This window comes from Mytilus galloprovincialis, chromosome 13 (assembly GCF_965363235.1).
Source record: "Mytilus galloprovincialis chromosome 13, xbMytGall1.hap1.1, whole genome shotgun sequence".
Classification (NCBI taxonomy): domain Eukaryota; kingdom Metazoa; phylum Mollusca; class Bivalvia; order Mytilida; family Mytilidae; genus Mytilus; species Mytilus galloprovincialis.
This window is the reverse complement of record NC_134850.1, coordinates 8,793,353-8,820,481: the sequence shown is the minus strand read 5'-3', so window position 1 is coordinate 8,820,481 and position 27,129 is coordinate 8,793,353. Positions and strand designations below refer to the sequence as shown.

Genomic DNA, 27,129 nt, shown 5'->3' with positions numbered 1-27,129 from the left:
TGTGTAGTTGTGGTATAATTATTTACAGTACTTTATCAAACGGTGTGACAGACGTAAATGAAGCTATTATTTACGTTCACCGAGTACAGGAAACGATCTCGCAAAGCAACTGTTCGCTTTTTACCAACATAACTGCCCTATTTTTTCGCGTTAGCTAGAAAGAGTCTGCCAAAAATTTTGTAATTCCTTTTTGTCACAGACTCGAATTTTGAATAACCATTTATCGTGTTAGAATATTTTCAAGCTTTTTAAATGCTTATGTTTGGTACATGTACTTAAACATATTCGTTCATTCAAACTGGACTATATTTTGTAACGGTTTTTGATATTAATAATATTACAACATAATATGTCTGATTTAAATTATCAATACGGTAAAAGATTTACAGATACTTCAAAAGATAGATGGTCAATTATAAATAATTTTAATTTTAAAAATATTTCGGCTTCGAGGTCACTGAACAGACATTATTTAAATGTCAAAAAAAAGCATCTGATTCAGTAAAGTTGGCATCGTTTATGTAAATCTGCACGCCATTTGTAAACAGTCAGATTCATATCATGTGTTATGGTTACTAGATCACACCCGCGAAATCGCGGGCATTTAGAGCGTGGTCGAAACAATATTAATGTAAACTGTTGTAGAATGAATTTTTGTAAAAGATTTTATGACTGGAGAATTTCCGGATAGGTATCAAAAGTTATAGGTACTTGGAGACATGACATTTTTTTAGCCCTCCCCCTTTTTTCCAAAGTTTGTTATTTTTTGTTTTCTGTTAATTTTAAATTATTTTCTTTATACTATGAACATACATATATACTATAAATAAAGTGTGTTTGCTATTTACTATCATTGTATCAATTCAAAGTTTACTATCCACGGCGTAGTCCAAATATTAAATAATGACGTCTTGAAATGCTATTTTAATTTTTTTTTTCTGTGATGCGTAGGAAGGCGTCACAGGAAAAAATAATTAAAACATCCTTTCAAAACGTCATAATTATTTGAACTTTACACGGCGGTCACTGATGATATTATATAGAGACTCTCTATATAATATATCAGAGACCGCTGTGGATAGTAACCTTGAAATTGATAGTAAATAGCAAATACACTTTACTTATAGTATATGAATGATCATAGTAAAACACAGAAAAACGCGAAAATAATTGTCCTGTCACCAAGTATTTTAAAAACAGTCCTAAACGGAAGTCTTGTCTATGACTTAAAAGTTCGTCCGCTGACGGAAACAATATCCGGACGCCTTTATTTTTGTTTGTCTCCCAAAATTACCCAAACTGAATAATCATAAGCGAGGATGACAAATGCGACTATGCATGGTACCTATAGGACACAGAGGCATAATGATTAATTTATTGAGGAAGGAAGAGAATCGACACATAAAATGAGATCTTCTCATTTAAAAAATAGTATAGAATAAGTTTCCTTTGTTTTGATTTTTGCTGGAAATAAAGAATCTATGTATTTGCCCTATTGTTTATAACTTGTCTACAAATTGCAGCACCGATTCACATATAATTATTTAATGCTTGTAAATAAAAGATTGTTTAAAAATCATTACGTAAGTAGTGTAGACTGACTATGCGGTATGGGCTTTGCTCATTGTTGAAGGCCGTACAGTGACCTATAGTTATTAATGTCTGTGTCATTTTGGTCTTTTGTGGATAGTTGTCTCATTGGCAATCATACCATATCTTCTTTTTTATGGATACTTGCATATTAAAATTCCAGTAGGTTTCGTAAATTTTAGAATTTTGAAATCCAGATTAAAGTAACCATACCTTATATTCAAGAGAATTTAGAACTAAAAGAGCCCTCATTATACAATGGATAACTTATCTCCTGTAAAAAAAAATTCAAAACACAAGTTAGCAAAATACACGCAAATATGTAGCTGGTCACAAAGACGAAAGTCATAACCTATTTAAAGGGGCACTCATAAATAGCTCGCGAAAACGTGTAATTGGATTTTCTTGGTCTGTTTGATTTCATATAATAGGTTTAAAATATATGTTAATCATCGAGATCCTTGTGTATGAGGGCTGTAGCCAGACTCCTTACTGTTAGAAAAAATTTCCGAACGGACGAGACTATAGTTCAATACGCTGCTTTGGCTCCAATATCACTTAAACGTGAGGTAGTGTCGACCCGGTACGATCAATCGTCTGGCCCTTTTGTCAATTCCTAACAATAAACTTTGTAACAATGTTTATTCTATACACATGTATTTAAATTAAGCTATTCATATTTAGGATAACTGAAAAAGATGATGGCTCATAGGTCAATCAAGTGGTACGCTTTCTATTGAGCTTGATGGACGCTTGTAATCAAGCCATAGATGACCGCAAAAAATCAACATCCTATGACGGAAAATTTAAGTAAGGTCCGTATTTTTTGCGGAAAGACAGACGTCTTGGAAAAACAATTGTCTCAGGGATAACATCTCGCACTCCGATGACAAAAGCATGGAACATGATACAAAACATAAAACTAAGGTAAACTATATTCCTGAGGTAAAAAAGCCTTGAATTATAATAAACTCTTTTCTCTTGAAGAATTTAGAGGAAAAATCGTGGTCAAATGATACAGCCTGTGGGCCTGATAATATCCACTACCAACTTTTTAAAGACTTGCCACATACTTCGCTGGAAGCTCTTTTGCAGTTCATGAATAACATCTGGGAATCTGAAGATTTGCAATCAATCTGGAAGCTTGCGAGCGTCGTGCCTATTTCAAAACCAAGTAAAGATTACATGAATCCTTTAAACTATCGACCAACTGCTCTTACCAGTTTTGTCTGTAAAACACTAGAACGGATGGTCAGTGATCGCTTTGTTTGGTTCCTGGAATCAAAATGACTGGTGTGGATTCCGACAAGGCCGCAGTACTCTTGATCATCTTGTTCGATTTGAATCATTTGTCCGTAATGGTTTTGGGAAAAATGAACACGTGGAGTCAGTTTTTTTTTCGATATTGAAAAGGCATATGACACTACGTGGAAGTATGGTATTAAAAAGATAATTTTAATATGGGGTTGAAAGGCAATATGCCAAATTTTATTTCGAATTTTCTGTCTAATAGACAATTCAATGTTAGAGTAAATTCAACCATGTCTGATTTGTATGATCAAGAGATCGGTATGCCTCAGGGGAGTATTTTATCTGTTACATTATTTAGTCTTAAAATCAACAGCCTTGTTGAAGTTTTGAAAAGTAATATTGAAGGTTCATTGTACGTTGATGCTTTTTATGTCCCACTTAGGGGCGTTATGTTTTTCGGTCTGTGCGTCGGTTTTTCCGTTCGTCCGCTCGTCCGGTCATTTATCCGTCTGTCCCGCTTCAGGTATACGATGATTTGTTTGAAACTGGAAGATCATTCGAAAGCTATCTGTTTAGCTTCTGGGTAACTGATGTTTGTTTCTGTTTAGATTTTAATTATTTTTTTGGTTTAAGGTAAACCTAGATGAAAAATGGGATTCACCAAAGTTTACACATTTAGAAGATTCAGAATTCTGGCAACTCTGATTCCGAAACATCACAATTTAATAGTTGTAGGAGGAGTTGGAGTTCTTAGGGTTACAAGATAAGTGTTTAGTTCGATTATATTTCCATTCTTTTTGGTTTGAATTATCACATCAGTTACACCCTGGTTTGAAAGTTCTTCACAAATTTCTTCTACTGTAAGGTCAGCCAGATATTGACTTCTGTCTGGAATGATTCCTTTACAACTGTTCAAACTATTGTTGAGAGAAGCAGAAAAGGTAAAATTGGTAATGAATTTTATTGTCAGCAGATTTCTTGATTGGCTTTTGTTTGAATATGCAACCAACACATTTTCAGTGCCAGCGATGCTTTGGATTTGTTTGTGAATCACAAAAGAAGATATCTTTTGAAATAGGTTTTTGTCTGTACCTGTAATTACTATAAATTGGGGCCAACTATCATCTTCCGGACAGGGTGCTAAGTCATCACATTTCCTTTTTCATTTATTATAGCTGTTTTAGAGGGTTGGTTTGGGTGTGCAATAGGAAACGAGAGAGGTTCACCATTCTTGTCATCCATCAACCTCAGAGTGCCTACAAGGGCGATGCAAAGTTTCCGTGGCGAGCCAGGATCAAGTGCTAGTGCCGAAATCGAGTTTCAAGTATAATGTAGCTCGTCCCAAAAATTAGCACACAAGATCCACTGCAGAAAGCACCAGATGTTTCAATGATAGTATACTCAAGCAGGCGTATCCATCGAGCGAAATAGAAAGCGTACCACTTGATTGACCCATGAGCCATCATCTTCTTCAGTTAATTTATCCTAAATATAAATAGCTTAATTTAAATATATGTGTATAAAATGAACATTGTTACAAAGTTTATTGTTAAGAATTGACAAAAGGGCCAGACGATTGATCGGACCGGGTCGACACTACCTCACGTTTAAGTGATATTGGAGCCAAAGCAGCGTATTGAACTATAGTCTCGTCCGTTCGGAATTTTTTTATGACAGTAAGTCTGGCTTCAGCCCTCATACACAAGGATCTCGTCAACCACCGACACGGGTAGCAACCAACGGCTTAATGGTTGGAATGCCTATTTTATTCAAAACATCGGACAACTCGTACGATGTTCGGATCATTTGAGTCTGGCCTCTACTCTTCGAACTGTCCAGCATGGGTGACCGTATCAGGAGACAATGCTACAGCTGGAATAGCTCTTGAAGTCACTCAGAGACGCGTGCCCCCGACCACGGCAATGATAACGATCCAAAAGTTTAAAATAAACAATTTACAATGCATGGGGTCGATAATATGTAGCACCATTTCGTGTGTGTTTTAGTCTAGACGCTATCTTATTACCCATCGAGGTGACCTCCGAAGACTGCCGGTCGGAAAAAGACTATATTTATTTTTTTACAAGCATTAAATAATATGTGAATCGGTGCTGCATTTTGCTGTCGTAGACAAGTTTTAAACAATAGGGCAAATACAGATATTCTTTATATTAGCAAAAATCAAAATAAAAGGACACTTATAACTATAAAACTTGATATGAATCTGAAAAAAAAAAACAATATATAGCATGACTGTTTACAAATGGCGTGTAGATTTACATTAACGATGCAAACTTTACCTAATCAGATGCTCTTTTTGACATTTAAATTATGTCTGTTCAGTGATCTCGAAGCCGAAATATTCTTCAAATTAAAAATATTTATAATCAACCATCTATCTTTTGATTTGAAATACCTAAAGATCTTTTACCGTATTGATAATTTAAATCAGACGTATTATGTTGTACTGTTAATTATATCAATAACCGTTACACAATATAATCCAGTTTGAATGAACAAAAGATATGCATTGTTAAGTACATGTACCAAACATAAGCATTTTAAAGGCTTGAAAATAATCTGACAAAATGAATGGTTATTAAAATTCGAGTCTGTGACGAAAAGGAATTACAAGATTATTGGCAGACTCTTTCTAGCTAACGCGAAAAAATAGGACAATTATGTTGGTAAAAAGCGAACAGTTGATTTGCGTGATCGTTTTTTGTACTCGGTGAACGTAAATAATAGCTTCATTTCTGTAAGACCGTTTGATAAAGTACTGTAAATATTTTTACCACAAATGTACAGACATATTTTCGTGAGATTTGGTCCAATTTACATAGGCTGGAATTTTGAGACGTATCCAGAATACTTTATCTGCGAGGAGTTTTAATAGTTCAATTAGAATGTATTAGCAAATTGCCGATATGATCTATGTATTACACTGTTTTAAAACAGGCTGGTACTAAACCGGACGAAATGGAATGCTACCCATGCAAAACATGACAATTTGATAGTGTAATATAGGCTTTTAACCATATTTCAATCACAAATATTTATTGATATAAAAAACCATGCTTAACAAGAGTAGATAAAAGTGATTTGAAAAAAAACCTTAACGTTACACACACATACATTTTCCTCTTTTAATAGTTTTTCAGGTAAAGATAATGCATGTCCCTTCTCTTGAAAACCCACATAAAACTTGGCTTTTTAATTGCATCGTCAATTACGTTACTGGCAAATAGTCTATTGCATGGACATGTCGTTTTATCATTGTCCCTCTCCATTTCATTATCTAAATCTGTACATTGACAGTGGTGTATCAAAAGGGGGGGGGGGGGGCTTCTACACCTTACTTCTATATGACTTGCATGTGTTGAAACTATCCCCCCCCTTTCAGAATGGCTGGATCCGCGCCTGCGTGTATAACATTTGATCTAACTTCTTTGGTTGGAAACATACTGATAATGATGACACCTTTTATCTCAATTTTCTCCAAGCCTTATTTATAGAAGTAATGATTGTAGAATAAGTAGCTTTTTTGTTTTTCGGCTCTTAAACTAATACCATGACCTAGTGCCGATAAAGTATTCATACTCTTATTACCAATGCAAGACTGATTATCTTACTATAAATACGTGTAGTACTTACACACTAATTCTAAGTTAAAACACATTGTAGTTATTTTCATATTGTTAATTTTGTCTTTCGACATTTTATTTAATCGATACATGTTATGTTAGAAAATATATCGTTCTAGTAGTTGTTGTCTAAACTGCTAATATAAAAGGATGTAATTTAATGATCACGTATGGAAACGTCATGGTTGGAAGACAATTTAGTAAAGATTCAGTTAATTACCTGTAAAACAACATTTTTAAATTACACACAATAATCTATAGAACAATTTAAACGACATGATAAAATACACAAGTACTTCTTAAATTTTAATGATCAGGACAATACAAACAAACTGAAATTAATTTTCTTCCACAAATTTCCCTGTCAAATTTTAACAAGTAAGTTTTAGTCGTACAACAGACATTGGTTTTAATTCGGGAGACTTACACTTTTGATATTGACTAACAGTTATTATATTGCTAACAAGACAGTATATATTTTGTAGTGAGTTATTGATTGATTGTTTGTGCTTAATGCCATATTCAGCTCTATACACTGATGAATTGTGAATATCTTTAACAGAGTACTTTATAATAAAAAAAATAAGGAGATGCTGTTTGATTGTCGAAAATTCTCAGGTCAAGTATCACAGATTCACAAATACAAATAAGGTCTATATTAAAAAGGGAAGGATTAACTTCGTAAAGACTCGACCACTTGGGGGGAGGGGGTGGCATTTCAATCATTTGTGGTAGGAGTGAGCAGCTGATATATCAAGTACCCACCTTTATTATTTATTTGGAATGCAAAAAATAATACCAATAGTTATCATAATTACTCTATGTCTTGTAAAAATGCTTCAATGAGCAACTTTATCATACATTGTTCTTAATTTTAGTTTTACCTTATCATATATCGTGAAGCTTAAAACAGTGCCTTAAAACAACCTACCACTCGTTATATAGTAAATGTGCCCCCCCCCCCCCCCAACTCAATGCCTGCAGCTCGATGATCACCTTTTAAATATTGGTCATTACATTACATATGCGCCGAAAATTAGCTCAGTAACGTGCAATGTAAATGACAATAAAGCACCTTCCAAAACATAACGTATAAACATGTTAGACAATAGCTACTAGCTTTATTTTCTGTTACACGTATATTGTATGTTACGTATATGCATTGCTATCCCATAGTATTTACTTAACATTTGCCTTTTTGATGCCCCACCTGGGGGCATTATGTCTTCCGGTATGTGCGTCCGTTCTTCCGTCAATTCGTTCGTCGTCTCGTTCAGTTTAAAGTTTTGGTCAAGGTTGTTTTTTATGAAGTTCAAGTCCAATCAACTTGAAACTTAGAACACATACTCCCTATGATATGATCTTTCTAATTTTTATGTCAAATTAGAGTTTTCACCCTAATTTCACGGTCCACTGAACATAAAAAAATATAGTGCGTGTGGGGCATCCGTGTACTGTTTAATATGTTACAGAGTAAAAAATATGAACAACATAGAACGACCATTACAACTGTGTCTTAGAAAGAATTCAAAAATGGGACTTTGAAAATAGTTTCTAATTTTCTACATCAAAAACGGTTGGGATGCATTTTTGTAACAAAAGGAAATTCAATCTTGATCCAGAACTCACCTTATACGGAAACCCAATTAAAATGGCTGATGAAAATAAATTCCTGAGTTAGATTTTTATAAAAAAAAGTTAACCTTTCTACCTCATATCAAAATATTAAAATCAAGATGTTTAAAATCATTAAATATTTGAAAAGTTGTCGGCAGCACTGACTGGGGTACTGATCTCGACATTTTACTTAATTTATACAGATCTTTGGTTAGATCTCAACTAGATTATGGCTCAATAGTGTATGGCTCTGCAAAAAAGTCCTACAATCAGATTATCGATGCTTTTCATCACCAGGGATTGCGTCTCTCTAATGGCGCCTTTTAAACCTCGCCAGTTAAAAGTCTGTATGATAAAGCTGATGAGCAGACCATTAGATTTCCTTTAGGAATTCGTTTAAAACCACTTTTAACCGCTTTTGATTAAATCTGTTGCGTTTTAGTACGTTATAAATCAAATATGTGAATTTGAGTCAAATCAGCGAACATGACATTGACAGCTTATGCCTCTTTAAGTTTAATGGTTAGAATAGCGTGGGAATTAGTGAACATGTCGAAATGATTTTCCGTATTATAAGTATATCTATTAACAGGTTTTTAAATTAGATTTTTCAAATCGATAATTCCGTTTATACTGCTATTGATAATCAACAGGTCTGTCTATGTGAACTATGTCGGTCGGCATTAGAGTTGTTCGTGGTCCAGACTGGAATTATGGAGACAAAGATGGAGGAGAAGGTCACGTGGGCTCAATCATCGCTGTCAGTCAAGATGATTCCTGCGATGTAGTATGGGACAATGGCCGTGAAATGAAATGTAACATCGGAAAAGCAGGAAAACGTGATCTGAGAGTCGTGGACAACGCACCAGCAGGTAATATAAAAGAGTATATTAAGTATACAAAATGAGACAGCAACAACCCAAGAGCAAGAACAAAAACAAGTAACTTGGTATTACAATTCTAATTATTAACGCTTTTTTTCCTCTATGCTAAGAGGATACATATGTACACGAGCAAACAAAACAGTTAAAGGCTTTCTCAGAACTATTTAAAAGCAAACAAGTGATTAAAGGAATTAAACGGTGTCAGGTTTTGGTAACATCTATTGTTTTAATTCAATGCGAATAATGTAAACGATTTTAAAAAAAATGTGATGACCAGATAAATTAAGTTACACAATTATGCTATTTATTTTATTAATTAAGGAGGAGGTGCTGCAAGTGGTGATGACAATCATGATGCATTGCTATTTTACGTGCAGTGGCAAATATAACATGTAATCAAGTCAAAAATTTGTTAATGTGATATGAATATGAAACAAACCTGATTATGATATAATAGTTAACAGAAAGACTTGGCCCCCTTTACCGATATAATGTTCTCACCCCCAGGCGATCTCTTACAATGTACTTCGAAATGTTACTTGCGTAGCGGAGAAGCAACAACTACACAAAATTGCAAGTCTTAGAGTCTTCTGCTATTGCGTATAGCCATCTTTGTGACCAAGACCAGAGACTCTGCCCAGATAAAGCCAAAGTTTTTTTAAGCAGATTCCTGGTCTTTCATTCTAAAACTTCTATATATGTTTTCTACTGCAAAACATTAATTGAAACAGCTGAAAAACATTAGTGGGGTTGAGAGATGTTTCGACATAAGGGGAAGACCGTTGACTATCAAAGAACATAGAAGTCCGAGTGAAAAAGTGCATTTTTACACCTGCGATTTTAATCTTGAGATGTTTCAACAAAATATCACCCCTAAAATATTGAATCATATCAGTTGATTTAATATTGAAAATTTGACTGAATTATCTCTGATTTTCGAGCCTGCGACTTTGTGACTTTTGTCGCAGAAAGCTCGACATAGGAATAGTGATCCGGTGGCGGCGGCGTTAGCTAACTTCTTAAAAGCTTTATATTTTAGAAGGTGGTAGACCTGGATGCTTCATACTTTGTATATATATATATATACCTTGTCTGTCATATGTTCATTGTCCTTGACCTCATTTTCATGGTTCAGTGACTACTTAAAAAGTTAAGGTTTTTTTGTAATGTTTATTTCTGTCTTATTATGAGAAATAGGATAACTATATTTAGTACTAGAACACACCCGTGATATCGCAGGTCCGTGACTGAATTAAAGTATATAACTATGCGCAAGCATTATTTTAGTATTAGTATTTTCCTCTGATAAAGTCATGCCGATTATAAAAGAGGGACGAAAGATACCAAATGGACAGTCAAACTCATAAATCTAAAACAAACTGACAACGCCATGGCTAAAAATGAAAAAGACAAACAGAAAAACAATAGTACACATGACACAACATAGAAAACTAAAGAATAAACAACACGAACCCCACCAAAAACTAGGGGTGATCTCAGGTGCTCCGGAAGGGTAGGCAGATCCTGCTCCACATGTGGCACCCGTCGTGTTGCTTATGTGATTACAAATCCGGTAAATAGTCTAATTCGGTAGGTCACATTCATGAAAGGGAAGGGGATTGTAGTTACGACGTAAGGAACATATCCGATATCATTTGTGAAACGGTTATTCCATAACGGTCAACCAACTCGTGATGGCGTCCGTAAAATTTACGAAGGGATGATTTCAACTTCACCATTTGGAACTCTTGGTTTAATAGCTTCCTTGTGAGCAGTAACCCTCTATCAAGAAAATCATGATAGGAAATGCAAGCACGGGAATATCGTATCAATTGGGAGATATATACACCCTATAAGATACAGAGTTTTCTCTGCTTTCAAATCGTTCTGTTTGAACCTGTCGAACTGGAACTTATCAATTATTGGTAATATTAATTATTTGGAAACAAAAGGTTCTGGAATGGAGTATTTTTTAATCAACAGCATTGCCCTATATTAGTTATAAATAAAGTTGAATTCTTTGATTCGCTGTTTTACGTCATGCCCGCTAACAAATTGAAAACGGTACCTATACGCCTTATTTTTAGTCCAGATTTTTAGTATTCGTATTGTTATCTTAGAAAGTCTTACTAAATAAAATACAACAATGGGTTACAATTTGACAATGATTGAATTTAGTAGTGTCAACCCTGTGATTCTGACCCGTGTATATAGCATAATCCTAAATACACCGTTTGGTGGTGCGACTGTCAGATGCGGAACGTACATATAAGGTAATAGGTAACAGGTGATATACTATTGGTATCGGTAACGGACTCGACCCGGAACTTTTTAATCATTGGCAATATTAGTTAAGTGGAAAACAAAAGGGCCTGGAGTGGTGTAATTTTTAATCTACACCTTTGTACTATATTAGTTATATATAAAGTTGTATTCTTTGATTCGTCGTTTTTACGTGATGACGGCTGACAAATTGGACCTCGTTATTTTAGTATTATAGATGTGCGTACCTTGCAAGGTCATCATGCCCGTCAGAGAGTTTTCATCTGACCTCCACCTCATTTCATGCATCAGTGAAAAAGGTTAAGTGTTCGTGGTCAAGTCTATATATCAGATACTACAAGCGTTAGCCTTTCAAAATGGGCTATAGTCAACTCTTAGCTGATAAAAATGGAAAGTGCTCTCGCTTTGTAGATTAATTTATTTACTAGAATAGCCACGTGCATCAATCAACAAATTTTACCACACACGTGAGGTCACACGTTATGAAGTAGTATCGTTTAACGTTGTTGTTTACTCCAGAAGATTCGACTATTTATAGATAAAAGTTACCTGTGTAAAATCTAATTGCTAAAATGGAGAGGACAAATCCGATACTCTACGGGATTGAAGGACATTTTCTAGGTTTGGATTGTCCTAACCAATCAATAAATTTTGATTATTCACGTCTTGTAATATCTTCCAATCAGGTAGCAAGAAAAATTCACGCACTAACTGTCCATCGTTCAATTCTTAATATCGACTCCTAGGAGTCGATAATAATCAATAGGTCTAAAATATTTGGTGTATGGAATGATTTTAAGGTGTACATGTCCAACTGGTAGGTGTCATCTGACCTTGACCTCATTTTCATGGTTCAGTGGTCAATGTGAAGTTTTTGAGTTTTGGTCTTGTTTTCTAATACTTTATGCAATAGGTCAACTATATTTGGTGTATGGAAACATTTTATGATGTACATTTTGTACATGTCAGTCTCGCAGGTTTTATTTGACCTTGACCTCATTTTTACGGTTCATTGCTCAGTGTTAAGTTTTTGTGTTTTGGTCTGTTTTTCTTAAACTATAAACAATAGGTCAACTATATTTGTTGTATGGAAGGATTGTAAAGTGTATGTCTGTCTGGCAGGTATCATCTGACTTTGACCTCATTTTCATGATTAATTGGTCAATGTTAAGTTTGCATGGTTAAGTTTGTTTCTTAGGTACTATAAGCAATAGGTCAACTATATTTAATGCATAGATTGATTGTAAGGTGTACATGTCTGTATGGCATTGTTCATCTGACCTTGACTACATTTTCATGGTTCAATAGTCAATGTTTAGTTGTCTTGGTTAAGTCTGTTTCTTAGAATCTATTAAGCAATAGGTCAACTATATTTGGTTTATTGAATGATTGTAATGTAATGTGTACATGTATTTCTTGTTTGGTTTATCTGACCTTGACCACATTTTCTTGGATCATGTTCAGTTTATGTGATACTTGTAGTAAAGCTATATATTCAGGACTAGCAACATAAAATCAATGATAAGTAAAGAAGGCGAGACATTTCAGCGTGTGCACTCTTGTATGGTTTTATGTTGTTTAATTCTCGTTGCTCTTGTTCATTCATAAAATTATCGTAAAATCACTACACACGTTATAGTAATGTAATCCTATCTCGCATTATAATATAAATAGCACAGTTTACGCGTTCTAATTATTTTACCATGTTTTAATACTGCCACGAAATAACGGGCCCTGTTATTTATCAAAGCTTTCCTGAATTGCTTTTGATACTGATAGACTCCACTCTGTAAACAAATGATATAATGACATTGTCAAATATCATAATAACCCTAATAATTACCTGCTTGTTAACGTATCTGAAAATAGACAAACATAACTGACCTTGTAATTTTGTTTGATAATTTTGGGGAACGAAACCTGTTAGTACGGTGACCGAGTAAGGAAAAGTCGCTTATTTAAGGAGTTTAATTGCCATTCGGACTATACGGCTATAAATCACAGTATTGGTAGTTCAAAGGTTAAACTTAACATTTTGACTTGTCGTCAAAAAATCGTACGGTGCAATTTTCGTAAAATGGGCTTTGAAGTACGTTAATTAACTTGAACGAAAAATCGAATAAGAAAAGTTTTGAGGTCAACATTGTAAAATAACATCCGTGATATGATTTCTGTTATTATTTACATTGTTGTTACACCTTATTCATATTATTTTAACGATTTTAAAGAAAGTTTAGCAAAATTAATTCGTTATTAAAGAGTTTTTGTAAAAGTTTAACACAACGAATACTTTGCATTTAATGGAGTACGTTCCAATGTAATTTCATGATTTTTTAAAGGCAAAATGTAAAATAATTAACATTTATATGTTATTTCATACATTTGTACCTTTATTAATCAATAATATCAAATTCACTTGTCTCAGAAGCACTATTTCAGCAATTCAAGCCAGACAAAATTCATAACGCTCATATGACGGAGCTATTCGAAGCTCATATACAGCCTCTTATAGATACATATATGCTATTGGGATGTGATGTATTACTTATATTTACATACTGAGATATGTTCCCTGAAGCAGTAGACATTTAGCTGTCAAATGTTAGAGCAGAACGAGAGGGAAATTGGTCTCTTCCTTGAGATCGTCATCTCAAATGTAAAATTATATTTTTGTAACCAACCGTACTCCACGAAGGTGGATGCCATTTTACATACTCGATATGCTTCAATTTTCTGTGAACATTTGATCACCTTTTATAGATGGCTACTTTGCTTTTTAGACAGATTCCTGGACATTTCAAAAGTACTATGACATGGCAACAGAAAAGACCGTTATAAAAGCCTCAAGGGGATTAGGTGGCACTGTAGGCATTACAATTCGAAAGTCTGCGCTTGTTAGATGGGCCCTTAATAGACATTTCATAGAATGCATTAGTCGTGTAATACTGAAAAGGGATGGAAATGCTGAAAATTATGCAAATTCACAGTAAGAAACAAAGCTAACAGCAATGAACAGAGATGAAGAACATATTATTGCCATTGTGAACCATCTAAATGATCCATGACTGATCCCTTTGGTGTGGAATCCCATCCTCAATGTCTTATCAATATCTCTTCTTAAATGCATGCTTCAAGACATATTCGAGGTTCTTTGCTCACAGTTGTCGAGGAAGGCTTGAAAATGTCTAAACATTTTATCATTAGTGCTCTTTCTTAAGATCACAAGGAGTTTTTATAGTCCAATATCAAAGTCAAACACAAACCTGAAAAATAAATCGGGGGAAATACTTTCAGGTCGCATAAATCCATAACTTGTAATTAGACGTGCACTAATTTTGGCAAAATGTAGAGATTATGTTATCATAGAACATGTGTTGTCGCACCCATTCCATTATCCCCTTTTTCAAAATGACGGCACCATGAGAAAATCATGCAAGTCGGATTTTGTGAAGCAATTCGAATCTTAAGTCTCTGGTGCACTTTCCCTACCTTCCTTTATACCATCACTCACAACTTACATAAGAGATGGTATGGCATTGGTTCAATTTATTAATGCTAAGAAAGGTAAAACATGCGGCGACCTTGCAGCTTACTATTAAAAAAATATGTCCCAATGAATTTCTATGGCGCACATAGTAGCACATGTTTTTGACCGCTACAACACGAACAACTCTATAAAGTCTGCCGAAAGGGAACGCCGCACAGAGACTACAGCTTCCATCTAAGTGTATCAGATTATAGAGCGGAGAAGTATTCCTGACTGGAAAACCTTGACAAATTCGATAAGATTCCACCTTAAGTGAGCTTTACATAGTCAGAACGTTTGAAACTTAGTTATTTATACCAACACTGTTCATGGCGGTCGTAACTTGTTCAGCACTTAAGAGAAGGCCTATACCCCATGCCTTAAAATTTGACACGGAGTTAAGGGAAATGTGAAAGAGTGGAGGAACAATCATACAGACCTCTTATACAATTGTAATTGTTTTGTGTGTTCGCTACTATAAAAATAGGACACATACAAGCGAGTTGTGGTTGCAGATGTGGAACATTAGCAGTGTAAATGATGGGCGGAGATTTTCACCAATTCAATAACTATGTGTCTGTAATTCCCCAACAATTTGTAAACTATTGCCTGCTGCACATGTACTTACCGGATGCGACGCAACTTCGTCTCTGTTTGGAGTAGGTATGCAAACTGTCTACAAGACTTCGAAGGACACGCACGACTATTTCAGTTGTGTTTAGAGTTTCGGTAATATTGACAATGATGAAGCTCTTGTTTTGGCATGAACGATAATTTCAAAGGTTTATGATCAGAATTATCTCTTTACAACCACTCCATCATAATAATTATTCAAGTTTACCACAAGTAAGATGTAAGTTTAGTCAGGTTACCTTCCTGCGAGACGGCACTGAAACAGTATGTTTTACGTACTTCGTTTCAAACTAAAAATTTGAAACGCATTACACATTGCTAAACCCCTATCCGGTCACCTTTAGAATACGGTTGGCGAGAGTAAAATGATTTATTACACTCCGTGTATTTTAAAAGGCATATTTCAGCAGAATTCTTGCAGGATCTTGTGTCTTCATTGAAGGAAAATATGCATGTGAAAGAGTCATGTTTTTGTTCACTACAAAACCTTACATGTCCGGGGCTTTGGTCCTGTAAACATGGTAAAGGGTCAGAATTATGTAGAAATTTCAAATCATGTTCCTTGACAATTAACCAGAAGATATAATTCTGTTGTGTGGATCTCTTTGATTGGAATGTTGAATTGTAACTATTTTCGAATAATTGAGTGCTTTTTAGTTTTAATGAATTTCATGAATGGTCTTATGCAAAATATGCCTTCATGACAGAAGGATGCAGGTAAAAATAATATTCATCATTTATTGATGAGGTTGGATGTTAGCCGGCAAGGTAACTACAGTAAATTTAACAGAATATGTGTTGATCTTGTGTAAAAGAACAAATATTTGAAAAACGCCAATTTTCAGAATAAATCGATTTCTTTTTCATTTTTTTTTTAACATTTTCGAGATGATTCATTGAAAATTGATACAAGAAAATGTATTTATCTAGAATTTAACCTAAATTGTTGTATATTTCTTCAAATTTTGAAAGTATAGAAGAAGAAGAAATAAAAACAGAATTTGATCTTTGACCTCATTTTAGGCAAAACTGTTACCACATTTTTTTTTGACGACATCGATATTTCAATAGTACTAATTTTTCCGAATCCAATGATATATAATATAGCCATATAGTATGTTTGACGATTAAATCTAAAGAATATTGGGTCTGGTCACCGTACTATGTGTTAAAACACATAACAAAACAGGGCCGTAAATTACATAGAGGTATAAAGGCAGTTGCCTCCTATTGCGGGCTGACAAAAAAAAAAGAAAAAAAACACTGAAAAGAAAAAAATGGTTAAAATCATGCATTATTTTGATAGCACTGGTTGTAAGTTAAAACAAACAAGGTGGTTAATCATAATGGCATGCAGGTGTGTTCAATATTTGGATCTGAACGGTCGTTACCCAACTCAACTCCTTTGCACACATAACATTTTCCCACCAAATACTATTGCATCTTCATACAATAGAAGTGACAATGTTGGCAATATTGAATGCATAACAGTGCTAAAAAGATGGGATCCGTCCAGTCAGAAAAAATCACCTTAGCATTTGACAAAGCCAGAATAAAACTTTTTGGTGTATACAAACATTGTTACGTTTTAATAATTTGAACTTGATAGATAAAATTATGAGTTATTGAGTATGCATTTTCATTTTAAGGTTTAAGAATTGTGTCTTTGAAACGAAGTCAAAATTAGTTCGATTTGGACAGCCAAATAATCCGGATAAACCACAAAAAAATGACCAACTTCATGGGGCTTTCATTTTAAGTCTTTGCAAAATTTTCCATAAACTTAAGTAAAAATAGCTTGTAAAGAGTCATGAAGCTGGATAAAGCGAAACAAATCTTACTCTACTGGGACACGTAATCTAACTCTGATGTATAACTATTTTTAATATATTCCAGGCCCGTATTTATTGAAATGTAACAAAAAATTAACAAGTCGTGTATTCTTGGGACGTACATTGCATACAAGGAAAAGGCCCGAAAAAATATCCTTTTCTGCATGGAATGGGTCCAAACATTTTTTGCCTCGCTCCACTCGGCGATAATAAACTGCCTCCCCTTTCAGGGCAGGCAATTTACGGCCCTGCAAAAGTTGTTTTCTTTTTTGTCATATACCGTAATATTTATCGATAGATAGATGTAATGGACCCGTCCAAACGTGAAAGACGCCAAGTTAATAGTATGAGATATATTCCCAAACAGTTTGGAATTTTCTTGTTTCATAGATTAAAAAAAAAGTTCGTCCGTTTTGGATATCAAAATTTGGAATGCGTGACAAATGATGAACCGATATCCTCGTCTTTCCAGTGGACGAGTCTACTTCGTTTTTGACACGGATCTGGTAAAGTCGACGTGTTTGCAAATTTATGTCACATTTTTTCGAGCATGAAGATCATTATTGACCACGTTTCCTGAAAGTTGATAAAAAGCTATGTCGAGCTGTTTTTTTTCTAGTTCGTGAAATGACGATTTAATTTCATGTTTGTCCGTGATACATCTCTTTCGACATTATATGTCGATTGCACATTTTGTATGTATAAAACAACTTAGCAATAATGTCTGGGACTAAGATTAAAGAAATGATGACAAAGAAGCTTTACAAAAATAGTGTTAGTAAGCTGAACTATAAATTTAGTTTTACATGATTATGAATTGTAAGATATAATTTTTTTCTTTTTTTTTCCGGCCGACCGATCGGACTTTTTCATGTGAAAAATCCGTAAACCAAAAAAAAAAAAGAGACACTGGCCTTAGTGTGAAAGGGGTAAAGCGTAAGCCAGTTCCCAGATTAATCCACAGTTAACGTGCATTTCATGAAAATTTCAGAAGCTGGTCCCATCTTCAAACTCTTTAATAAATATGTTTAATTGAATGATTCTTATTATTAAAAAAACTCAGTTTCGGTAGAACATTCGCGTCACGAAAGTTGATAACATCAACTGAATCATTGGCGGATCCAGGGAGTCTAGGAAATGCCCCCTCCCCTTTTGACGATCAATGCATTTGAATGGGGACATATAGTTGTAAAATGGTTGGATCCGCCCTTGTGAATGGTTAAATTTAACCCAATCATGATACAATTGAAACTAAGGCAATGAAGACAATGAAGCCTGAATGTTGCGTGGATTGTCATGTCAATTATTGATCAGTAATAAACACTCTACAAGGAGATAAAATTGAGAATGGAAATGGGGAATGTGTCAAAGAGACAACAACCCGACCATATAACAGACAACAGTAGAAGGTCACAAAAAAGTCTTTAATGTAACGAGAAATTCCCGCACCCGGAGGCTTCCTTCAGCTGGCCCCTAAATAAATATATATACTTGTTCAGTGATAATAAACACCAAACTAAACTCCAAATTATACACAAGAAACTAAAGTTAAATTAATGCAAGACTAACAAAAGCCAGAGGCTCCTGACTTGGGACAGGCGCAAAACTGGCGGGGTTAAACATGTTTAAGAGATCTCAACCCTCCCCCTTCTACCTCTAGCCAATGTAGGAAAGTAAATGCATAACAATACGCACATTAAAATTCAGTTCAAGAGACATCCGAGACTGATGTCAGAAGATGTAACAAAAGAAACTAAACAAAATGACAATAATACATAAATAAAAACAGACTACTAGCAGTTAACTCATGACATGCCAGCTCCAGACTTCAATTACACTGATTGAAAGATTATGTCTTCATCATATGAATATCAGGCACAATCCCTCCCATTAGGGGTTTGGTATCATACTATCATAACATATTTGAGAAGAACACAGCTCGTGTCATGCCAACAACTGGTTTATAAATAAATGTGTTTAGTTCCAATGCAAAGACCCTATAAATGAATCAATATTAAAGCATAAATATGTAATCTTTAATGACCTGACAACAGTATCGTAACTATATCCATATCCCTTCTTAATATGTCTTTTGTTTTGTTAGCTTCTGAGGTGAATACTGACATTTTTGTGCTTTATAAAGAATATTACCATAAAAGATTGGATGTGAAATACCTGAACGTATAAGAAGTCTGCATGTAGAGTTATATTTACGAATGATGTCCTTGTACCGATGATAAAATTTAGTAAATGTTTTGACTAGTTTGTGATATCGAAAACCCTGGTGTAATATTTTTTCAGTAATACATAAATTTCTCTCATTAAAATCTAAAACGTTGTTACATACACGAGCGAATCGTACACGTTGGGATATATAAGCACCGTAAGATGGTGACAAGGGAACGTCACCATCTAAAAATGGATAATTTACGATAGGAAATGAAAAAATAATCTCTTTTATCATAATTTTTAGTATTAAGCTTCCCGTTAATGATATAGATATCAAGATCGAGGAAAGGGCAGTGGTCATTGTTAGTATTAGCTTTATTTAAAGTAAGTTCAACAGGATAAATTTCTTTTGTATACATACTGAAGTCGTCTTTATTGAGATCAAATATATCATCCAAATATCTAAAAGTATTATTAATTTTTTGTATCAGATGTTGTTTCGATGGGTCTTTGCTGGTTTTTGTCATAAATTGTAACTCATAGCAATACAAAAACAGGTCCGCAATAAGTGGTGCATAGTTAGTCCACATTGGAATTCCGATAACCTGACGATATACGGAATCTCCAAAGCGAACAAAAATGTTATCTAGTAAAAATTCAAGGGCAGATATAGTATAAAAGCATGTCCAATTGACATAGTTCTTTTGTTTATTGCTACTAAAAAATGACCTAAAAGAGTTTGAACATATATATTTACATTCTGACATTTTAAATGCCCATTTAATTTGGTGTGTGAATTTTTTTCTTAATAAGAATGTGAGACAATTTGATATATAGGGTAGAAAAATCAAAACTTTGAACAGATTAAAAATACCAATATAAGCATGCAATTTATCAAGTGCTTCCAACGAGTTTTTGACACTCCAAAAGTAATTAATTCCACTATTTTCAAAGGCCTTATTTGAACAATTTATTATCAGGTTTTTGATTGTACCAAGTGTAATGATAGTAGTCGAACAATGGCTTGGAGGCGAAATAAATCTATATTTGTAAGGTGCTTTGTGTATCTTCGGAAGCCAATACATAGTTGGGACTTTCATTGTACATTTGTATTTGGTTCTGCTTGTAAAGAGGTAGCTAAAAGTTTATGTTTGTTACAGATGTCGTTTTCTGAAAATGGAATCAGTTTGAATGTTGGTGAATTGGTGATTTCTTTTTTCAGAACCTCAATGTAAAATTTACGTCAAACAATAATAATATTATTAGCAGCTTTATCGGTCGGGACAAAAACAAATTCCTTGGCTAGTTTTTTTAGTTTATGTTTGATACGAGATATAGGTTTATTGTGGTTGTTGTTAAGAGTAAAATGTTCCTTAAAATGTTGAATACGTATATAAACTATGTTCATTACTGAATTAAAAAAAAAGAGTTCAAAAAGTTTTTGTCAGCTTTTTCCCGTTTTATCCATTTCAAACAGTAAGTACGGAGTGAGTCGTGGATGATATTACGACACTCATTCCAATTAATAATTGACGGGGGACGATATTTATGTCCTTTACTGAGGAATGATTTTAACTCTCGGTCTTGAATGATGTTAAGATCTCCTGTTATAACATGGGAAATTGGTCCATACATGTATTCGGAATTACTGCAATTACATGAAGTATGTATATTTTCACTGATATTAACATCTGTACACAATTGGCTATAATTAAACACATATTTCCGGGTAGATTTCTTGTAAATATAACAAATAAGAGGGAGCTCAGTATTATCAAAATATTCCGGAATTTGTTCTTTAACAGAATGGTCGTTAAAAATACCAGCAAAATTTACAAAATCAAAACCTTTATTGACATATTTTATTTTAATTAAATGATTTTTGTGATCTTCAGGGCGATCAATTTTGGGAAATAGTTTAGAATAACAATATGCCATTATAATTTGAGCGATTTCATACTAAGGACTGCTATATGAAATTGTGTTGCAATAGTTCTCAAAAATACCAGGATTATAATTTTATACGCCAGACGCGCGTTTCGTCTACATAAGACTCATCAGTGACGCTCAGATCAAAATAGTTAAAAAGCCAAATAAATGCAAAGTTGAAGAGCATTGAGGATCAAAAATTCCTAAAAGTTGTGCCAAATACGGCTAAGGTAATCTACTCCTGGGGTAAGAAAATCCTTAGTTTTTCGAAAAATTCAAAGTTTTGTAAACAGAAAATTTATAAAATGACCATACAATTGATATTCATGTCAACACCGAAGTGCTGACTACTGGGCTGGTGATACCCTCGGGGACGAAACGTCCACCAGCAGTGGCATCGACCCAGTGGTGTAAATAGTTCTAAGGACTGCTATATGAAATTGTGTTGCAATAGTTCTCAAAAATACCAGGATTATAATTTTATACGCCAGACGCGCGTTTCGTACCCTCTAATATTTTATTTTACTTATTAATCGGTAATGAACAGAGCTTTGTTGACAGATAATGTCTGCCGTTGTTTTTTTTTTGAAATAGAAATTAAGTCCGAAACATTGGTATGATTGGTCCGAAATTTTCTTAGATTGAGATTTTTTCTACGACCATAAGAACGGATTTTACGAACAGTTTTAGAAACTATATCCAAAATGTTAACAGAATCGGTTCTTGATATATTACCAATTCCCATGATATTATCATTAAGACCGAGAGGGTAGACTGTCTGTAATTTTTTAATCCAATTTAATTCAATTTTTTTCCGTGATCGTACAAACTTTGAATGAGATACGCCAGGCTGCTTATTTACTACTTCTAAAGGTTGAACTGTTAAATATTTAAGATAATCTTTTATGGTTTCTTCGTGAGTTATATGTTTCCACACACATTTACCTCCACCGTTAGCCTGGTAAACGTGTCGTTGTAAATGTAAAATAATGTAAAAATGACTTTCTACTGGATACGTATTATTAAATAAAAATATAATAACTCATGTCAGGTTTAATTCTTTTACATTTGTATGTGTATGAAAAGTCACAAAAACATTGACCTGCCACAAATTGCTTTAACAGCATTTAAGTTAAGACCATTATCTTAATGGATAGGGGCTCACATTGTATCTAATGAAAGGTCACCCACAGATCTTTCTTATAGCTAATGCTAGGGTTCAGTAATGTGTAGACACCGTGGGAATTCCTCTTTGCATGGAATAAATGTCCTCATTTCGTCCCGATTTTTTTTATCTATCCTGCATAGTGAAACGGACAATCATGATAATCTTTACCAAAGACCCTACTGCCGAATGAAAACCGTCAAAGTGATGACAATAGTTGTATACCACAGTCAACTCTGGGAATGCCTGCCTCGGGCATTGCTCTCATGAAGTCCAAGAAGAAATATTCAGGATCCATGGGGTTGGTTCCGGGTTTTTGACCCCCTTTTCAAATTAAAATGGCTTGATCCGCACCTGAGAATATTTAGATGTATAATTAATATATTTGTATCAGGTATTCTTATAGGTATCGGACTTATTTCAAATACGTAAAATGTGTTATTAATGAGTTATAGGCATCTGAGTTATTTATTCAGGTTAAGGGCGTATCCACCATACGTTTCTTGTAAGTATTTTTAGTGATGGAATATTTATAGTGATCGATCAAAGATAGCTCATTGGTATCACAAAAATTAGGAATACTATGAGTTGGTATATTTTCTTCTTGAGATTATGAGAGCACCGAGAGTGGCGCATAATTGAAAGGTTCAGAAACTGTGAAAGTTTCCTGGCATACTTTAACGTTTGTCTTTTTCATTTTTGGCCATGGCGTTGTCAGTTTGTTTTAGATTTATGAGTTTGACTGTCCCTTTGGTATCTTTCGTCCCTCTTTTTAACTCTGAGACCTTTCGAAAAAACGAGCATTTTTCCGCAATTACACTGTCAAATTAAATTTATAACATTCTTCATCACAAAATGTGTTTGTGTTATAGATCGCAAAAAAGATTTTTTTAATTACTGCTATGTTGGATATTTATGGTTATGTCCACTCATCAACGTTTGTTTAAGGTTTTCGATTTTAGATATTTACTGAGGAGACATAACTTGTCATAATGCGCATCTGGTGCATTTATTCACAGTTAATGTTATTATAAGATCAATATATGTAACATTTCAGGTGTAAAGCACTTAGGTGTACGATGTCACGAATGTAAACAGAGCAATGTCATTATAGGAACGCGTTGGAAGTGTTCCGAATGTCATGATTGTGATTTGTGTACTATTTGTTATTATGGTGACAAACACAATCTGAGTCATCAGTTTCTGAGAATTAATAAGCAGTCGAGTAAACCGTAAGCATTAAACATATATTCCATATTCTAGTAGTCATTGTGTAGACATAATCGGTCATGTTCATCGAAGATTGTATGATATGGTAATCGTATTGGTTTCATGAATATTAAAAATCAAAATCAAAAAGTATTTTTTCAAATAGTCTTTCAAAAAATATGTTGATATCCATAAGGCATGATTTTAGACATCTTTACAACTATAGTTAGTTTCTGTCTAGCATATTTGCTTTATGCTTTCACAATTTACACAAAAAAAACTTGCAGGAGGATATTCTCACGGTTAGATTTGACGAGAAATTGTTTTTTGGGTTTTATTCTATTGTACTTTGTTTGCCTCTGGTTTTTCACCTGTAACATTATATCTCGACATATTCTACATGTTTATTTTGATATTTAGAATAAAGCTCCCAAAGAGAGCAACATCACAGAGGATGAGAGCCTTGGGGATATTTCCGGGAGCTGTAGTTTTGCGGGGTAAAGATTGGTCATACGGAACACAAGATGGTTAGTTTTTTCAACTCTTTATTAACCAGTGCGACAACTGTGCATCGGTGACCAAATGACATATTATGTCCCAGATCTTGTATATTAACATCTTTTTGAATTATCATGTATTGCATATATGTCAGTTGTACTCACTAGAATATTCGACATCTCACATGTTGCGCTAATAAGACACGCTGACCACTGTACAAAGTAGACGACAGAATAACCTCTCCGCCCTAAACATATACAAAGTATTTTTGTGCGTTGATTATATGGAAAGATACTGTTTTCACTTAAATCTGCATACAATATTCGTAAGGTGTTGTTATTTGGTTTGTGTGGACATTGATTGCAGTCGTTCTTGTAAACGATATTTAAGTAATTCGCCTAAATGAGCTTTAAAGAATTTGCATTTGCCTATAATACAACGCTTGGTTGCTCTAATGCTTTTTCTGAAAAAAAGTTAACTCTCACAAAATATCTATGATTTAAAAGAAGTATGGGCAAAAAATGTACAGCACATGAGGCATCAGTAAAATGACATAAAATCCAAAACGTCCGAAGGTTATATATTTCTAACATCAGGAATATGATGAATAGAACTGACAGGAGATATTGTTTCAAAATATAGAAGCAATCAAACTCGTTACATATTGTACCTCTCATAATTCTATTGGAGAACATGTTTGTATGACTAGAACACAAAGTAAAGGAAATAACCATACATAACAGCATATCAAAATATTCACAATGTGTAGTTAGTCAGTAAATATAGAATACTTTGCATAAAGACTATTCTTATTGTAAAGTAAACTACACGCCTGTAATACGCATGCGTTGAACGCACAAAATATACTTTCTACTCACATGTTGTCCTTTGTGCCAAACATGCGTGGCACTTTTTCCTGTGTAGTACAGGGTCAACATGTCAAAATCTAAATAGCCCTTATGTAAAAACGTTATGTACAAATACTACCATTCCCCCATAGTTCCCCACTTGTTTAAAAAACCGCTAAGACGCTAATGATGACTTACCTGTCATTGGACAGGTACATTGTACATACAAAATAAAAGGATTCCAAAGGCAAAAGACAACACAAAATTCCACTCAAATACTAACTAACAATCTGCTCAAACCGGTGCTAGGGGCTGTCTTAAACTTGCAATAGTGTGAAAATATTTACTCCGTGTTGACGGCATGACTGTGACTTTGAGATGAAGAACGCATAGCGCTGTTCCTTAACTGTTTTTTTTTATTTTGCTGTGTATGTACTGGTTTTTCTGTCATGGATGGATACCCCATATTTTTGTTCTATTATAACATGTACATTTTTACCCTAGGCGGTCAAGGTTCGGAAGGCAAAGTAACTGAAATAAGAACATATGGTGGCGACACTGGTGCAAGGAATGCCGTCAAGGTCACATGGGAAAATGGAGAAGGCAATGTTTATAAATTGGGAGCTGGTGGAAAAATGGATCTTAAGTTTATGGTACCAGCAGTGGGAACAGAATATTACAGGGATCATTTGGATATCCCTGGTAAGTTCTCCATAAAAAATAATGATTTTCCTATTTTCCAAACCAAGTTGTTTTTAATTTTTATTAATATTGTAGACACAATTTTCTATTCATCTTTTTTTTGTTTAAATATTTTTATCCTCTGATATTATCTGAAGTTTTTGAAAAAGATAACTCATAACTTTTTGCTGCGTTTCATTTTCAGTAAAGATGTCAACCCGAATCTGGCATCTGTCTTAAGAAATTTAGAAATGGTCACTGTAACCACGGAAAGACCAACGGAAAGACAAGAAATGTCCAAACACTTTTAAATGCTCCAAACCTAATTGAACTCTAACGAAATGTTTACTGTAATATGAAGATGAGCCATATGACTTTGACATTTCAAAATGGGTACTGCTCCCATGGAATTGCAAAAACGTGTTTTTCCCTCAAAATTCTTAATATGTTTGATAAACAAAGACAACAGTAGAAATACCGCTGTTCAAACGTCACAAATCGATTGAAAGAAAACAAATCCGGGGCACAAACCAAAACCGAGGAACACATCAACCGCAAAGGGGAAAACAACGGAACAACAGAAACACTGAAATGCAACAAAAGCAAACGACAACATACATAGACACTGACGATATGATAACAACTGCGATATTCCTGACTTGGTACAGGACATTATGCGAAGATGTAAAGACAGTTTTTATAAATTCCAAAATTGAGGCCAATGCCGAGGAAACAGGGGAGAAGTTTACCATTTTACCAAAAGGAAAATTCTTTAAGTAGAATTTTCTTACATTCCATCGTAGGTAAAACCCAGTGAAACTTTAGTGTATGTTGCCTGTCATGTCCCACTTTGGTATATGTTTTTCGAAGTTTGGAAATGGTCACCGTTACAATTGAAACATGAAACCTTTTAAAAGTTCTAAATGCTCCAAACTAGTTTAAACTTTACAGAAATGGTAACTAACATGTATAAAGTTAATATTCGACTTTTTAATTTTGAAAATGACCGCCGTAAGCATGGAATCAGCAAAATGCTTCAAACTGACTCAAAATTGCTAGAAATACATGTCATACATAATTAGGTCTTTCCACTTTTCGTGGAAAGACCTTTTGTTTTTCTTCTGATTATTATTTTTTTTCTTCTGCCGTCTGAGATGCTTTTTTGTCTGACAACATATCGAATGAATTTTTAGCCAATGACAGTAATGGGGGTTTCAATACTCACCCTGGGTGACCGAACACTTATTCTTGTAGGAGTTATCCCCCTGCATCCCCTTTTTCTTGTTATCGCTATATCTCTAAAACCGTAAAAGATTTTAACAAATTGTTTTCGCCAAATTGTTCGTCTACTCTTAAGAATGATTTGGTTA

The 27,129-nt window shown here is 34.2% G+C and overlaps 1 protein-coding gene across 1 annotated transcript in view; it reads left to right on the top strand.

The window, feature by feature from the left end:
* Positions 1-8,772: 8,772 nt before the first annotated feature.
* The window catches only part of LOC143057390 (E3 ubiquitin-protein ligase MIB1-like), a 41,768-nt gene continuing 23,411 nt past the window's right edge, over positions 8,773-27,129 (top strand). Inside the window, exons 1-4 of the mRNA XM_076230695.1 lie at positions 8,773-8,974; positions 23,581-23,755; positions 24,153-24,259; positions 25,583-25,780. Of these exons, the coding sequence (XP_076086810.1) occupies positions 8,773-8,974; positions 23,581-23,755; positions 24,153-24,259; positions 25,583-25,780 (682 nt within the window). The remainder of the gene's footprint in view (positions 8,975-23,580; positions 23,756-24,152; positions 24,260-25,582; positions 25,781-27,129) is intronic.